Source organism: Elephantulus edwardii, unplaced genomic scaffold (genome assembly GCF_000299155.1).
Source record: "Elephantulus edwardii isolate Elephantulus edwardi_28Jun2011 unplaced genomic scaffold, EleEdw1.0 scaffold00074, whole genome shotgun sequence".
NCBI lineage: Eukaryota > Metazoa > Chordata > Mammalia > Macroscelidea > Macroscelididae > Elephantulus > Elephantulus edwardii.
In genome coordinates, this window is record NW_006399824.1 from 13,894,560 (window position 1) to 13,913,436 (window position 18,877).

The window sequence follows — 18,877 nt, forward strand, 5'->3', positions numbered from 1 at the left end:
GCTTGGACCTATTTGATTTAAACCAATCAGAGGCAAGTTTGGACGAGTCAGGCCTTCAGCGACAATGATGCATTTATAGCCATTGTACCATTTCTGCTATGCCTTAAATAAAAACAACCATTGATTATTTGCAACGACCTGCACTTTCATTATTACATTCATTAATAAACCAAAACAGCCAAACTAACACACAAGTAACATTACTGAGGAACTGGCCACTATTTTTTTCTTGTTGGAAAATGAACACATTTACTGGAAATATGACCCACACTGCATGAAAAATAAATCTGTGGATAACGCATAGTAGACCACTCATTTCTTCTCCACCTTCTAGGAAGGCTTGCTGGTGGTGAGTAAGAGAAAGAGTAAGATTCCCTGTTGTTGTTGTTGTTATGTGCCGTCGAGTCGGGTGAAAAGAACAAGAAGCCAGAGGGCCAGCCAGCAAAAAGGACGGACTCCAATATCTCCAAACTGATTTGGAAGAGCTGAAGCTTTACAGCCTTTGAAAAATTTCCAAGGGCATTTCAAGATAGTGATCTGATCACAAAGTTCTCATCCATCTTAACTCCTTCAATCATTCTGCGTTTGGGGGCCTTTCACAATTTAACCATTTTGGTTTATCTGCTAATACAATTTGTGTGTTGCAAGAAAGAAAGAGATCCACCATCATCAATAAACCTAGTTAGAGGAGTACTTTTCAGATTTTTCTCCCAATTACAACACAGGTTGTTATTGCTTGTTGCTGAGCTAATTTAGACTCATAATTATACCTAGAGCACAGAGTAGAGCTGCTCCATAGGCTGTAACATTCTGGAAGCCAACTGGAGGCCTGTCTTCTGAGCTGTCTCTAGGTAGATTTGAACCACCAACTTTTCAGCTGGTGGTTGACAGCTTAACCCTTTGCATCACTCAAGAACTCCTACCACAACACATAGCATAAAGGGTTGGTTCAAATGAGCTAGAGTGGCTTTGTTATTGTTATGTGCTGTGAAGTCACTTGAGACTCATAGCGACTCTATGTACAGCAGTTCTGAAGTCTGCGCTGTCCTGAGCCAGTCTCACTGATTGACACACCTACCTCCATTGCCCTAGTTATTGTATCAATCCATCTCATTTGGAGTCTTCCTCCCCTACACTGTCCCTACACCCTTCCAAGCTTGATACCCTTCTCCTAGGATTGGTCCTCCTGTGGTCACATGCCCAAAGTATGTGAGATGGAGCTTCAAAAGCTTAGCCTCCATAGAGAAAATAGGTTTTACCCTTTCTAAGACAAAACTGTTTATTTTCTTGGTGGTCCATGGTATGTTTAAGACTCTTCTCTAGCACCACAACTTGAAGGCATCAATTCTTTTGTCATCCTTAGTCACTGTCCAGCTCTCTGCTGCATAGCAAGTAATTGCAAAGACCATGGTCTGGACCAGATTCACCTTAGTCTCTGGACTGACATCGTTACTTCCCAGCAATCTGGAGAGGTCCCAGCAGATTTACCTTACGCAATTTGTCTTTTGATTTCCTGACTGGAAATCTTTGCTGGTGCCAAAAGTGTTGATTATGGAGCTGAGCAAGCTGTAACTGTTAGCTATCTTAATCTCTTCTTCATCTACCATGAGTGGCATTGTTAAAATTGATCTAACAAAATCAACTGTCTCCAAACATAAGTGTGTAACTCTTATTAGTTACTAATTATTCATAACACATCTTTCATCTTATCGTAACAGTTTGAGCAGAATCTAATTGGAAAGATAAAAAGCTAAGAAACGGTTAAGGAACTTGCTGGCCACACACTGTGCTCCAGGTGTGTCAGGACCGTGGACTCTGCAGTGATGCTAGAGCCATGGTACACTAAAGAGCTTTCTATGCTGGGAGCCCTGGGCAGAAATGAAATTCATCCTGTACTTTGCCTGAGGATGCTGGTGATGGGTCTCAGCTACTTAGTCATCTTTTTTTTCCCTTTTTTTTTCTCTCTCTATTGTCTTCCTCTTAGTTGTTGCAGATAGAGAGGAATAGGAGGTAGGGAGAAAACAGAAGTGATGACTTTCTCCCTGTAGGCTTGTTGTTCATGTCCACATCAACCAGTGATAACTTGGCAACAACAACTCATCCTATCTTCTACCTTCTTTCAACAATCCCTGAAGTTTGAATGCATTCCTCCCCCCGCCCCCTGAGGTGTAACATCAACAAGGGAGCACTTCCTCGTCAGGTGAGCCCCAGATCCACTGGGCTCCTTCTCTAAGCTCTTATGGATCAAAGCTAAGGGAGGACTCCTTTGGCTTCCACAGATCTGAGCCCCAGCTCTGTAAAGTTCATTCTCCAAATATCTGACCTGTGCTACCCCCCAGCTATTCCTTTTGGCTTTAGGGAACCTACAGTTATTTTCTCTGTTAGCTTAAAGTTCTCCATAACAATACCTGCTTAGCTAATTCCACAGTTACATTCTCTTTGTTAAAACAACTATTACCTAAGTGATAATAATCCAAACAAATTCTGGATTTGGAAAAGTAAGTGCCTCAGCTCTTCATCCAGCATGAAATCAAGCTTTGATGAAAGATCTACTTGGCTCACAAGGATGAACATAGAATTAGAATACCTTAGTTGTGAAAGTCTAAGCTTTCCTTCTCTACTAGAAAGTTTTCATTTTAATTGATTGAAAACATTTGAATCCCTGTTACTCTCAAGGAGATGTAACCCATAAAGCAAAATCCACAATCGTCAAAAGAATGTTGATGATTAAAAATCTGCAATGCCAACATTGCAGCTCAAACTTAAGCTTGTTATTCAAAGATATATTTAATTTTGCATTGCTTTCTCCAGAGTACTGAAAAGCAATGATGTCAGTCTGAAGACTAAGGTGCACCTGATCCAGGCCAGTCTTTGTAATTACTTGCCTAAGTGTTAGAAAGCTGCACAAAGACTAGGGATGAGAAAAAGAGAATGGATGCTTTTGAGCTGTGCTGCTGGAGAAGAGTACGGAATATACAAAAGACTGGCAGGAGAACAAACAGGTATATCCTAGAGAGGGTAACATAAGGCTGCTCTATGGAGTCAAGGATTCAAAGGCTTCATCTGACATACTGTGGGCATGTTGCTAGAAGGGCCCTGTCCTTGGAGGCAGACATCATGTTTGGAAGGCTGGAGGGACAGTGTAAGATAGGAAAATTCTTGATGACATGGATTGATTCAGTAACTGAGGTAATGAAGGGTAGGCGTGTCAGAGAAATAAGGTTGGCAGAGGATAGAGAAAGGTTCAGGGCTGTTGTACATAGAATTGCTATGAGTCGCAAGTGATTCAACGGCATATAACAACAACAAACATTGCTTTTGCACATAATAAAGAATATATTTTAGTATTTCTTTTAAGATTCAGGATTTTTTTTATTCACATAACTACTTGAATAAGTTAAACGTACAAACACACATTCTTTCTCTCACTCATACTAATACAGATTCAATACTTTTCCTTCATCGCAAGCCTCATCTATTTATTTGTTGACCTTATAATGCTTTGCAGACAGTCTGATGAGTGGTTTTCAATTTTTAACTGGGTAAATTACCATTGTCAATGTTCGTCATGTAAAGGCATTCACTTGGGAATACTTTGAGGTAATTTTTCATGGGACACTGAATCCAACTCAATTTACTAGAGTTATTCCATCAATATATTCTAAGTATTTGTTCAATAGCTATATTAAGAGAGGCTTAGAATTAAACACAGCACATTAAGAGCAAAATAAAATTTGGAAGAAAAATGGCAGAGAATTGTTAAGTGGTGCCATCTGAGGGTTTTATAGGGCTTATTTCAGCTGGCATGTGAACTATATGTGAAAACAGCAACTAGCAAATTTAGTACTTGTGTTTTACCTTTCAAACTTGCAAGGTAAGTGCCTGTTTGCTCAGCTAACGGACCGTGTCTTGACTTTATTCCTTCTCTACCTGGGTCTCACAAACTCTGTGTTTAAAACTAGAAAGCTCAATAAGTCAATAGTTTAGGAGGAAGAGGCCCAGTGATAAGGAAGTACAACTTAAACTAAGTATGAACTTCAAGCCCAACTCAACAAACAACTCATTGTCATTGAGCTGGACCTGACTCAAGTAATTCAATTAACTGGCCCTCTAGAGGCTATAAATCACACAGGAGGATACTGTCCATCTTTCTCCTGCAGAGCAGCTGGTGGTTTTGAACCATCTGCCTTTGGGTTGGCAGTGCAAATCCTTACTCACTAGCTCTCAGCCTGAAGCAAGGACACTTCATGAATTCACTAATGAGCCTTCAGTCTGGTGCAGAGAGTCCCATGGTAGAGAAGAAATATTCCTGCAGATGAAACCTTTCAAGTAGGCTAGTTTTCTGTGACATTTTGTTTGCATTTTCATCATCTTTCCAAAAGAGGCTGAAAACTGTGAAAATTGAGCCACACAAAACTTAGCAATAAAGAACTTCTTGGGTCAACCGCATAGCTGTAGAAGCAAAATAGCAACACAGGCCAGAAAAAAAAAAATCAACCAAACTCATCTGTACCCTTTTCTATTATTATTAGAAATGTTAATACTGCTATATTGAAACTTCTTGGAAATATTTCAGATCTGTTTTCTAGAAATGGAAAACTGTTGTATTAAATGAGCTTGCAGAGACCAAGGTGCTAAATAGCCTTTGCTTGTGGGAACCGGGGCAGGGTGGTACCTGTTTCTTGCAGGTGGCCATGGAATAAAGTAAAATTAAAAACCATCTAATTTTAGCTCTATAATCAAAGAGAGCCTCTACGCCTTAAAATAAAGGGGGAGAAATCGCAAGTAAAACCGAACTTGGGTGTTTTGTTTCCTAAAGAGACCTTTAGATTGCCTTTGCCTTGCCCATGTCCAGAAGCTTCTTGCAATGAACACACTTTTAATCAAGCCATGGTTTTCCAAGAAAGGCTCTTACCTTTCATAATGGCGGCGAGTACAAGTGGCAGCGCTCGTGCTCCCAGGATTACCGCCTAATTCATCATAAATATGTTTCCACTGACGGCGGGCTGTTATCTGCAAAAATGGCAATGGGAAATTGAATTTTGCAATGTAAGAGATTCATAATGCCAGGTTTCAGTACATATACAATAGTCAGAAAAAGAGGAGCCTGTTCTGAAAACCCAGAGACAGAGAGTGCCAATTAATGAGTATATGGGGAGACTTCGGGGTTCACAGAGGCATGCCCATTCAGCTCTTTGCTTTACAATAAAGATGAAATCCTACTTGCGGCTATTTATTGTTACCCTAGTGCACTGTCATCTGAGGAATGTCCCTCGATATCCAGAGCATTATTTATCCCCAAGGTCTCAAACTCAGAGCCTATTCCTTTATCTCACTGCAAAATAACAATAAAACTTAGCTAAAATGCATCTTAGCTCATCATTTAAATGAATATGAATTTAACACTAGTTGCCTGAAAGGTATAGAAATGATTGGCTGGGGAAATGGAAGAAAAGAAAAAAATCTTTCACTAAATATGCTTTTTGTATTGTCTGCATTTTGAATTACATGATGTGAAAAAGAAAATAGAATGATGGTAAAAAAGATAGAGCTGGATGTGGAATTTACAATCATCTCAGGCTATGTTTTCACATCAAATCCTTTAACCATCAAAACAAACCCCAAACCTGTGAATATGTATGTCACAAATTGTTTATTTTTATTCATATAGGTTAGACAAAAAATGGGATACTGAAAAAAATTCTATAAAAACATGTTCCAAAATTAAAATATATACTATGTACATTATTGAGCTGAGCGAATTATAAAATAATAAACAGCCTGTGGTGTTATACCAAACTGCATACTACAGTCTTAGGATTTTGGCTCCCCTGCCCCCCCCCCGCCTCTCCCCTCTTTAATTTTCTGTCCACAAATTAATATTCGGCAAAATAACAGATGCAAGACCCAGCAAATGATTAATTTGGAGAAACTGCATCATTTACTATATCCAAGCAAGGCTAGTGCTTCCTTGAAACTAGGAAGACAAATGCCAGGGTGGGGTCCTTTCCAAATAGAGTTACAGGAAAGTTCTGTTATTGGAATGTGCAGAAGGCAGGGTGGGGCCAAGGTGCCAGTGGCATTCAATACAATCAGGGCAGGAGGCTTTTGAAAAAAATACCCACAGAGCTGCCAGGGGAGTTCACCAAAAGGCTAAAGGCAACAATCAGGAAAAAGGGAAGAAAATTTGAAAAATCCCAGCCCAAACACACACACACACACACACACACACACTCACTCTCTCTCCAATGCAACCCAACCCAAGCTCTGTAACTGTAACCTCAGGAGGAGGAGATGAGTGGTTAAAATATTATAGGGTAAATGGTACCTTTTCCATTAAAAACACAAAGAACCCCTATATTTCCATAAACTCTTCTCAACAGGCCCAAATAGGACCTCGAGACAAGGCCATTTTCACATTGTTCAGTCTCCATGAAGCTTTCTGGAACCCATTTATTTCCATGGCTCTCATTAAAAAAGAACCACCTCTTATATCAATTAGGAGACATAACTGAAAGTAAAATTTACTGGGGTTGAGATTATAATAGGTAGTTCCAAACCCCTTTCAAATAGGCTCCAAACACATATTTTGATAATTATTTTATATTTAATTACAATCTGCCTCCTACCTTTTAACCAACATAATGTTGCATTGCTCTATTCAAGGGGCCTGAAAATTAAGCAAGAAGAAAGAAGATCCTACTCTGGTTATTCCTCAGGTGTCTGTATTATTCCTTAAGACCCTTGCAATAATAAGAAATGTTGCCGCTGAGTCCAGCTGTGACCCCTGAAGACCCTGCGTGTTGACAGAATGGAACCACACACCACAGGTTTTCAATGGACAGGTTTTTGGAAGAAGCTCACTAAGATTTCCTTCCAAGGTGTATCTGGTTATGACTCATCTCTCTACCCTTCTGGTCAGCAGCTGGGCATGTTGACCTCCTAGGAATACTAGGTGCCTTCAAACACACCTCACAGAAGTACTTTCATAGACTCAACACAGCAGCAAATAGCCAGAGAAGCCTATGAAAGCACTTCTAAAGGAGCCTTTACGCTTGTCATCCTTATATATGCACCACATACTATATTTTATATAGGGTTTTCACACCCAGGATTTCATTTAATCCTACCATCAGCCTGTGATGCGGGCTTTAAGATTTTCATTCACAGGTGAAGGAAGGTTGTATGGGTCACACAAGGACACACAATGGTGATGCCAGGACTCCATAGCAATGCCTTGTGGCCCAATGAACAGGCTTCTTGTCACTATCTCAAAGTAGCCTCCACATCAGACCACCATAACAGCTCTCTCAACTCCGAGGCCTTTTCTATCCAAATGAGACAGGTGACTTTAGGAATCAGCTTCTGCTATGGTTGCTTAACTCTGAACTCTGTGGGTCGTCCACCAGTGGGAAAGGATCACAGTTGAAAGTCAGTAAGAATCCGAGTGGGGTGGGTTAATAGTGCTCTGCAACTTTCCTCTCAAAATATCAAGTGAAACTATGGCTCCTTCCACTCTGACCACTTGTGCTTCCAATTAGAACAGATTCACTATGACATCCACTACTGAGTTACTGATGAGTTCTAATTCTATTGGAATCCATGCACTCACTCATCCATTCATCAACTCAAAATTTCTTGAGCAACTCCAATTCCTTGAGACTGTATAAACAGCTGAGAATACAACAGTGAAAAAGCACCCCAACGGCCAAGAAGACGGCATTCTACCAAGGGAGGCCAACCTAAACAAATGAACAAATACGTAAACAAAACAAGATCAGCCTGTGGAATATGCAATGTCAGAAGAGCCCACTGCTGAGAGGGGCTTTTAATGTGTGAAAACTGACCGTATACTTTTCTCACAACTGGCGGCCCAGAGAACGCCCTGTTAAAAACTTACGGACATAGAAATAACAAGAATCCTTTAAGAATAAATAATGAATCATCAAAAGGGAAAATATCTACCTCACCCTAGGACTGAAACCATGGCAGCAGGAAGCCAGCATGCAACGTCATTCGGTGTTAATACACCATGTGTAGCTGGACTTGAGTGGAGAATGAGCTGGACCTTCTATGAAGTGGTATCTCTGTTTACAAGCTTCCACTGGGAAGCCCAGATGTATCAGGTGATTCTGCGATAGCTTCTTGCCCAGGAAAGTCATAAAATGTGTTCTTCCTAACTGCTAAATGCTCTTAAGTGCACAGTCCTCCTGGGAATGCACCATTCTCTATTTTTATCTTGCAGTGCACTTTTAATCCAAACACTAATCACAGGCGATAAAGCAAAACATGGCTAAATCCAAACCAACAATGAGTGGAAGAGCCCAGCAAGGAGAGGAGAAAGGGTTTGAAGAGTCCCGTCGGGACCATCTACAGGGCAATATACCCACATGCCTATGAATTTGCCCTTTTAAGCCAATATACCTTAAGCAGTGGCCTTTGATTCCAACTCATGGCAAACTCATGAGTGCAGAACGGAACTTCTCCAGAAGGTTTTCAAGACTATGACCCTCTGGTCTAGAAGCAGATCACTTCGACTCTTCTTAGATGGCTCTGGGTTGGTTTAAATCGCCAATCTTTGGGAGCTGTCAGTTGCTTAACTATTCAGACTGCTCCAGCTACCCCAGATGCTTTTGCTGTTTTTGCTTGTTGTTGCCAGGTTGATTCCACTTCACAGAGACCTTACATGACAAAGCTGAACTGCCCAATAGGTTGTAACTCTTATGGTAAGAGAAAAGATCACGGGGTCTTTTGTTACCCAGAGTGGCAGATGGGTTCCAACTAACAAACTTTGAGTTATCAGCTGAGGACTTAACTGCATTACTCAGCAACTCGCTGTTGTTAGATGCTGTCCAGCCGACTACCACTCATAGTGATCTTCTGAACAGAGATAAACTGAGCCCTATCCTGAGCATCCTTACAGTCTCTCTGCACCACGCTCAAGCCCACTGCTTCAGTCACTGTGCTAATCCATCTCTTTGAGGGTCTTCCTCTCGCTGATTCTCTCCTTTTCCAAGCAATGCCTTTTTTCCAAAGACTTGTGCCTCCTGACAACATACCAAAAACATGTGAGATGAAGTTTCATCATCCTTGCCTCTAAAGAGTGCCCTGGTTGCACTTTCTCCAAGACTGATTTGTTTGTTCTTTTGGTAGTACATGGTATATTCAACAGTCTTAACTAACACTACAATTCAAAGGCATCAACTCTTCTTCAGTCTTTCTTACTCATTGCCCAACTTTCAGATGCACACAAAGCAAATGAAAATCACGGCTTGGCTCATGCAACTTTAGGTTTTTTGGGTTGGTTTTTAAAAAAAAAACAAAAACATTTCTTAGGGAGTTCTGGTGGCCTAGTGGTAAGAAGCTGCACTGCAATCCCAGGGGTACGCAGTTCGAATCCACCTGATGCTCTGCTGGAGAAGGAGGGGCAATCTCCTCTTGTACCAGTCAGATCCGATTTGACGGCAGACACACACAAAATAATAAAATAAGAAAAAAATGTAAAAAATAAAAACAAAAAACCAAAACCATTTATTATTTATTTTGTGTGTGTTTGTGTGTTTGTGTGTGTGTGTGTGTGTGTATGTGTGTGTACCGTCAAATCAGATCTGACTGGTACTGGAGAAGATTGTCCCTCCTTCTCCAGCAGAGCATCTGGTGGATTCAAACTGTGCACCTTGGGGATTGCAGTGCAGCTTCTTGGCATCCTTAGTTTTAAACTGTTATTCTTGATCTTTAGCACTTCAATGAGGTTCTTGACAGAACATTTGCTCAGTGCAAAATGCCTTTTGATTTCTTGACCTCTACTACCATGGGTGCTTGTTAGGGATCCAAGCAAAACGTATTTCTTCCCCATCTATCATGATGTTCCCTATTAATACAGTTATGATTTGGGGTTTTTTCAGATGTTGAGATATCATTTATATTGAAAGTCATAATCATTGGTCTTCTTACGTGTTTCAAGTTTACTTGTGGCAAAATTATGCCTTAGTAATGTCTACTTATATAATTGTTTAGGATTTTTATCCTACTATCCAAAGTCTTCATTTTATGTGTGTTAACTGAAAGCTCTATATGAGGCAGAAACAATATCTGCCTGCTGGAGCTTAGATTCCAGTTCCATTCAGCAGAAACACTGATAAGTAATAGTGCTAGTTTGATGAGCTCTCTCATTGTCTCAAGTTTCCTGGTGACTGTTCAGGTTCTAATATATATGGCCTATACTATTTCATGTTTTTAAGGGTACAAAGAACTTCAAGATTTTTGTTTCCTAGAGAAAATGACAAAAACCATCAGAGCAGGTTATTTCTCTTGAATAGTGTGCTCTATATCACCATGTAAAGACCATAAGTGGACAGAGATTTCCCATATCAAACCATCTATTGTTACACAGAGTAAGGACAGAACACTGAAGAGAAAGAGGAGCTGGAAGGTGGAGGTTGAGAAGCCAGAATTAAAAGAAAGAATCCTCTCAAGTGTTCATCATTCAGTGTGAACTGCAACCCCTTGCAATTACCCCTAAAGCAGGATTAGAAAGTTATAGAGACCATCTGGTTGTTGTTAGGTGCTGCTGAGTCAATTACAACTCATGGCAACCCTATGAACAGAAGATCTGAACCCAGATCTATCCTGCACCATCATCACTGCAGCAGTCAGCATATCAATCCACCTGGTTGAAGGCCTTCCTATTCTTCGCCAACCCTCCACCCTTTCTAGCATCATGTCCTTCTCCAAGGAACAGCACTTCCTAGAAACATGTGCAAAGTATGTGAGGTGAAACTTCATCATTCTTGCCTCCAAAGAGCACTCTGGCTGCACCCTCTCTAAGACATATCTATTTGTTCTTTTGGCCTTCCATGGGATGTGCAGTGCTCTTCTGCATCACCATAGTTCAAAGGTGTCAATTCTTCTTCTGTTGTCCTTATTCATTGTCCAGCTCTCAGAGGCACAGCAAGTGATCGGAAAGACTATGGCCTGAATCAGACACACATTAGTCCTCAAACTGACATCATTACTCCTCAATAATCTAGAGAGGTCTCCTACTGCAGATTTTCCCAGTGCAACGCATCTCCTTATTTCTTAATTGCTGGGACTCAGAAGTCTATATCAACACATAGAGACCATACCTATGTAAAATATCCCAACCAAAGGCCCTATGAGAGTTAACTTTACTTTGAAAGGCCTAGATATCCTAGTGTAGAATATCCTTTTCCTCGTAGCTGTAGGCTTGTCAACGAGCAGTAAGCACCTCGTGCCTACTGTTTTCATTAGCAGTTTTACTGTTTAGTAATAGAATGGTTTTCAAACCATGTGCCTCAGAATCTACATGTCTCAAAGGTGAGCTTCACCTAAGTGAATGAAAACCTTCATTACCCTTGCTGAGAAAATGCTTCCAGTGAGTAGAAAAGCAATTTACTCTTCCTACCATTTGGTTTGAGAGAATATTCTGTCACTTAATTTAAAAAAGGTAGAAAGTAACTATTATAATCTATGACATAATCTAGGAGACATGATATTACACAAAGGAAACAATCATGGAATCATGGTAGTTTTGAAATCGGGAGAAGAAACAGCAATCTGAAATCTTTCAAGAGCGTGGCGGAAGTATGAAGTCAGGACAGGGTCTGCCTACAAGCTGAGTCGTGCTGCTTGGAGAAACAGCTCTTTTTCAGGACACCTTGAGGGCAGCCTGAATTCAAGGAAGATGACTTTTTTTTTTTTTCTTTCCTGGTAGTACTCCAGGAACTGGAGCCTTTCAAAACGACATGACATCATCTTTGGCCTTGGGAATTTTGAATTAAGCAAGAGGGCTTTGTCTGTTCAGAGATAGATTCAGAAGATGTCTTGAAAACGATGTCAAAATCAGAATTTTTATGTCAAAGCTCAGTTTATCCAGCAAAAAAGCCAAGTGACTCCTTCTCTCAGATGGGAAAGAAAGACCCTATCTCATCCTTGGAAAGGGAGGGGACTATAGCTGATATTCTTAGAAGGCACTTCTGCCTCTAGGATAAGATTTACTCAAGATCATTTCCTTATTCTACCTTCTCTGCAAATACAGCCTCTGGCTTGCTGTCAAATGTTTCGCCAAATGGAAATCACTTTAACACACCACTCTGCACATGCCTTGTCCCAAACTACTCTGCAGCTTTAATTGCTTTGCCAGACACTACAGCAGAGAGCAGCTCATTGGACAAAAAGCTTTATCCAGTTTTGCCTCTTCAACTCCAGGTGACCCACACTCTAACACACTTGAGCACGTAACTACAAATGAAAGAGCCTCGGTGCCAAGCAAGTAGAATGCCAAGGCACTGATTTTTAGAAAATCCAATCTATTCCATACGTTTATGATCACTAAAGATGAGGAAATAACATTTGCATTTCCAGAAAAGTCAAAAGAGTTCAAGAGAATTTTAAAAAATATACAGCCTTTAGTTGAAAGCTATAAAACCTTAAAACTTCTGCTTTTTAAAAAAAAATTCAATTTGAGGGTTGTGAAGGACTGAAATGAAATAATCCTTAATCCGCAATTCAAACCAGAAGGTTTGAAATAGTTTATAACCACAAACAAAAACAAGCCAATTAAGATGGCCTCTTTTTATAACCAGAAGGAATTCCAGAGAGGTCTTCATCCAATCACATGTTAACAGGAGACTCAAGACATCAGACAGATTTATACTTGAGATTTTCAACTGAACAGGTTTTGTTCTACACAGGCCTGCTCTGAGTCAGAGCCAACTCGATGGCACTGAAAATAACAACAACAATAATTTAAAGTTCACACATTTTTCTCAAGAATCAGAAGAAATCTCAGCTAATTAGTGTATATGGTAAGGTTCCCATTAGGTACAAAAAAGAACTGACTAAAAAGGTGTTATGAATGAATACAGGTGATTTTTCTAAAACATCACTCAAAATATATAGACACTGTTACAGATAGGGAAGAGGTTGCCGGAATGGAAGGTGTATAGTTACTGATTAATTTCTTTCCTTCCAATGATGCTATGGAGTTGCAGACAGGTGTACACAGAATTTCACCAAGTCAAAGAAACGAAGCCTATCTCGATGATCTCCTATATAACTCACTTCAAGTCCCTCTGCCTCCATTTCCTTACTTGTAAAATGAGGGTTTAAATGAAAACAGGGCAAGCAATCTTCTCTGGGCAAAGGTCAATCTGGAAAAATACAAATTTTAGGGTGTTCCACGTTTCCTTATTCAAATGAATAAGTTCATAGCGTCCCAACAAAAAATAGTGTCTGCTCTTAACATTTAGATTACCACTTTACCGAATGGAAAAACACTAGTCAGAAATTTAGTTCTGTCCTTGAGCCAAGCAAATGTTAGCACTCTGGCATGTTTTCACAGCAGCAGCATGGAGACAATTTTCTATTATTTGATACTCGACTTAGATGGAAGTGACATTTTTAAGCCAAAAGACACAGAGCCCAGTAAATTAAGTGTTGATAATCATTGCTACTACTGGCTCCAAATTAACATTACATGACAAGCTTTTTTTTAAAAAAAAAAGATTCTTTGGTTCTCAAGCACAAGCACCTCAAAGCAAGGATCTCAAAATCTCAAGGTGGGCCTAGACAATTCTACATACTATAAGTTCCTCATTTAAAACCCAAGCATGGCTCTGAGATTAGCCTTTGGGAATCACTGATCTAGAAGATTTTAGGGCCTCTTTTGAACTCTCAGTGATTACAAGTCCACACTTGTTCCTGATATCAGATACACTCAATAAAAATTGTCCTCTTACAATTTTATGATCACAATTTAGATTATCAGACCTTGGATATTAACTGTATATTTATTGAACTAATTTAAAAATTAATTCCCATAGAATACTCACTTTTTATTGGTTGTTAACATACACAAGAGAAAAATGTATACTGAGGAGGTTAAAATGTCTAAATGTAGAATGGGAGTGGCCAGTATACATGTCTCTTGGGTCAAAAGGTAGTGTGATACCTTTCTAAAAATGAAAAAATATATTTCCTCAAAAACACAGTTCAATGCAGATAAAATCCCACCCAAGGCTCATCCACTATGAGTCCAGATGTAGATTTCTATATTAAATGCCCACATTGAATGATTCATTGTCTGACATGAGATAAATGGGAGGGGGGGAAAACCCCAAAGTAAAATAAACACAAAAGTCCTAAAGGGAAGAAAAGGGATGCAGTCTTGGTGAGGGACAAGGAAGGATGAAGGCTGAGTGAAGAGAGGAGGAGGATAGGGCAATGGAGAGGCTGCCAGGGCTCTTCTGGCTTATCTGAAGGGACATAAAACTTATAACTAGAGGGAATGAAGGTTCTAAACTGGCTTTCAAGGTTAGCCTCTCTCCACCTACGTATACTCTTTCAAACAAGAGGATTAAGTGGTAAAACACACACTTCAGTATGCTATCAGCCACTGGGCATTCCCCAGGACTGGAATAACTCCAATGTCCAGCATTCAACGGTCTTCCTCATTTGGCCTCACTCTCTTTCTACTTATCATTTTTTAATAGCCTATTTATTAAAGTTATTCACATCTGCTTGTCCCAGACAATATCTAGTCATTCCAAGTTCATTCCAAACTCCACTTAACTTTATTCTTACTCCACATTTGTTATTTTCCTATTTGATTCTCTTTTCCAAGAAAACCATAAAACATCCCTAAGTTTCATCTTTTCCTCAAGATTTGGCACTAAGGGCCCAAGGGCTTGCCAGCTTGCCTTTCTTCCTGGCTAAATGAAGAAATGCTTCTTAAGTAGAAAGCACTGATCTTTTTCCCACTTTGTTTACAATTATAATTACCATTTTCCCTGTGCAGTGTGCAACTTCAAGACCAGAAACGCCTGGCCTAGATATTTTTAATCTTTTCTGAATACCTTCCAGATATAAGATACACAATACATGTATGTTGAGGTTATTTGCTGATTATGTAGTCATTAGTGCATGGACTCAGCGAAGGAATCCTGCCCTCAACCTTATCCAAAGTGTCCTCTGTACATTACACAGTATCTTGCTGTTGTACAGTAAAAGAAGAAAAACACCATCAACAAAAACAAAAGCACAAAGGACAACCTTGCAAAGATAACAGAAGATACAAAAGGGAACATTGATCCTGTGAAATTTTCTGGCAGTCTCCCTATCAGTGAGTAACAAAAAGTTCCTGGGTTTAAAAAGACATTTCATAATATTGTGCAATATCACAGTTTATAAAAATGTGTGCTCCTATGTGCACCAGCAAAAGCCGGGTAGAGGGGTTGATTCCTAAATTTATGAGACTAACCCTGAATGAGTTATCATCTTCTGCACAGGGATGAAAGCTATAATTAGCTTGGGCTTTTGCAAAACTATGAGCTACAGTGGTGAAGAGTTGATCTTCTGGTCCTATCAACAGGCCTGCCCAAGGAAAAAATTACATTATTTCTTTGTATAGAGGACACTTGATAATGTCAATATTCCAAGCAAATTCATGTCTATGAAATGCACATTTATATATACTTTTTTGAGTATTACAATCCCGTATGAAAACACATATTTCATTTCTTTATTAAAAATAAAAAAACAAAAACATTTGGCAGGGAGCTCTGGTGGCCTAGTGGCAGGAAGCTGCACTGCAATCCCAGAGGCATGTGGTTTGAATCTCCTCCTGTACCAGTCAGATCTGATTTGATGGTACAGACACAAAAAATAATAAAATAAATTTTTTTTAAAAAAACCTAAAAACCAAAACATTTGGCATAGATAAGGTTAACCTATTTTTTTAAAGTCAGAATTTATGGTACAATTCTCTAAAAACTAGATTATCTGAATACCTCAATGATTGCCATCTTTCCCCCCATCTCAAATGCTAACATCAAATCATTTTATTAGATCGTGGAACAATATGGTTTATCTGGCAAGAAACACTGGCTATTACATTTGTGCTAATATAATTTCATTTCCTTGACTTTCTGTCTCTCACTGTCATTTTACTATAGTACAGAGATATCCCAGGTTACTCCTTAAAGAAAGAAAGAAAAGTCCACCTAATTCCTCATTCAATTGCAGAAGAAACTGCACAACCTAATCTGATCATTGTGTGGAGAAGAAAATATTTCCAATGACGACATCTTCCTCTGTCAATTGATTTTTATTATAGATGTCATCTCTGTGGACTATATTTATGCAGTTCTTTCTTTCCTTTTTTTTTCTTTTTCAAGATCTTAATCTTCATTTGCTGCTCTAACATTTTACTGGTTGAAAATACATGCTGTAAAATCCATGGCCATCAAATTTTCCTGTGGGCTAAAAATAACCATTCCTGTCACTTAGAATTAGCTGATAAAGAGTGTCAGAGCCTGCTCTGAATAAGTTTGATAACTTCCTGTTTATGTGGCACTGACCCTTGTCTAATAAAGCTTCTTTGCCCTAGAATAAGAGAAGATTCTGCTGTATTCTATTCCTTAATGGCCAATCTTGATTGCTTTTGAAAGCCTTTAATACATTTCCCATATTAGACATGAACAGATGTCAGGTATGTTGCCAAGGGAAGTTTCTTTTATGCAATCTTGGCTTGTTGTACAATAATAGCCCTTTCTCAACATGGGAAAAAATTACAGACCCAACTAATTTCCCTGACAGGGGAGAGTTACATATGTTTTCCACTTGTAGTTTTTACGACAACTTTGCAATTTTGCCAAACCTGGAACTAATTGGGACTATTTCCAAAAGTGGCCCAATAAACCCCCAAAAGTGGAGAGTCATTTGAAAAAAGCAGTCAATGATGGCGTACTTTTACATTTCTCCGTTAGGTCAGAGAGGAGGGGTGTGGTAGGGGGAAAGTTAGATTGCAAAATTATTTCATTTAAGTTGCTTAAACACTTACTGTTTCATATCCTCCCAGTTTTTGAGCAGCTTGAAACATAGTCCAAAGGTTAACTGTTAGAGGGACAATAAGTATTTAGATAAGCATTGCATTAACATATATCCAAGAGATGTCAATTAAAACATTTTTGTTTTGTTTTTCAATGAGAGAAAAAAAATTACTAAGGTACCTCAGAGAGCTACATTCTCAGGAAACAATTTGCCAAAGGGCATTCAATAACAGGATATATTATTACCTCTTAAAATATTTCTTAAGAAACAGTCACGAAACTACGGAAATGGTTCTACTTTTAGGATAAAGGACAAAACAGATTTAGTTCTCGTTGCCATCAACAAAGCAAGGAAAACTAAGCTGGCTGGTCCTTGAGGGGAGGGGAAACAGTGACTTCAAAATTGGGGTTGGTTTTGTTCAACCTTTTGGAAGAAAGACGTTGATTAAATAGTAATATATAATGCTTTCTTCCCTCAGATAAGAACTTTCCATTATAAATAAATAATAGCCAATATATGATTACCTTCATAATAGAATGCTTGATGGCAGCACTATATTAAAGGCATTTACCGTATTTCATGGAATGATGGCGCCTTCCAAATCCAATGACTAGGAAAACAAATTATTTCTAAGAGGAGGCTGAGTGATGCAACAGATCAAGGGGATCAAGGAAGAGACTTGTTCAAAAAGGAACTACATAGGAAGATCACTTGGTCCTTTAACTGTGCATTGACATAAATGTGTATGTATGTATACATACACATACATATATATAAATATATATACACACACACACAACATGAACAAATCTCTTTTATAGAGTTTGTATATGTTCATAACAAATTTCTATCAATTCTTGCTCATTTGTACCAAATACTACAGAATGGGGCTGCTACAGATTTGATTTTTTCACAAAGGGAGAAAATTGACTTCAAGAACTTCTCTGGCAAGGGAAATGAAGAATAAAATTAAAATAATAGTAAAAGAAAAAAGTAAGGGGGGGAGAGCTCTTGACACAACACGTTTTCAAAGCCTCATTGAACCTTGTACTATTTCAAAGCTCTCAGGAGCCCTGCCTCGGCCCTGATTTAATCTGAACCAATGCATAATGCAACAAAGCTGTTCATAGTACATTAATTTTACTTCTATTTCAAGCAACCAGTTTTCAGACAAACATTGTAATCATTCGTAGTTATATAAGTTTATAATGGCTGCAAGTGTTCTGTTGCAATCAGTGCCAATTGCTATTAGGTATGTAAATTGTTATGTAAAACATACAGGTTTGACATTCTTCATCAAAATGACACATGGTTTTAATCTAGGAAGATATGTTTAGAGAAAAGATTATTTCAAGCCAGGGGCTCATCATTTTGTGAGCCACTATATCCAGACAGAGGCATACATGCATGTTTGGATACAAAATCAGCAGAGGATACAGGTTTCTCTTCTTTTTATATGGAATTCTGCTCAGCTTGGAGTGTCCTATTCTATATACAATTATGCCATGGAGCTTAAAATGACCATAGCAAAGTCCTCCAAATAGGGCCTCTCCTGTTCAAACCGGGGTATTTCTTGTTTCCCCTGAAACTAGATTTTTATCTCTTAATAGATTTGAGATGAGGCAATATGGTTTCTCTTTGTGGTCGCTCTGTCCACCTTTTAATAGTTTCTTTCTTTCTTTTTCTCCTTTTTTTTTTTTTTTTGGTAAGGCTGCCTTTTCACAGGCAACATCTGCGCCTGATAAAGCGACGTCATAGTATTATCTAAGAAGAAAGGCGTTAAGGACACTTGAGATTGACAAAACAGAAAATGAAAAACTTTCAACATGTCTATTTCCAGTCATAATCAGTGGATTCAAACCTATAAATATCTTCCAGCAACTCTGCCCCCAAAGGGAACAATGTAGCGGAAGGAGTCAGGGAAAATGCTTGCCTGGAACAACTTCTCTGATTTAGTATAAACACAGGGCACCAGCCCCAAATTAGGATTTCAACATAATCTCTTGAGTCAATCCTTTCCCCCAGT

The 18,877-nt window shown here is 39.0% G+C and overlaps 1 protein-coding gene across 2 annotated transcripts in view; it reads right to left on the reverse strand.

Moving 5' to 3' along the window:
* ARID5B (AT rich interactive domain 5B (MRF1-like)) overlaps positions 1–18,877 on the reverse strand; it is a 249,592-nt gene that overhangs the window by 21,125 nt on the left and 209,590 nt on the right. For both annotated transcript variants that reach the window (XM_006889028.1, XM_006889029.1), the window contains 2 exons: positions 16,862–16,914; positions 4,916–5,013 (listed from right to left, as the gene is read on the reverse strand). In XM_006889028.1, coding sequence (XP_006889090.1) covers positions 4,916–5,013; positions 16,862–16,914 — 151 coding nt within the window. The remainder of the gene's footprint in view (positions 1–4,915; positions 5,014–16,861; positions 16,915–18,877) is intronic.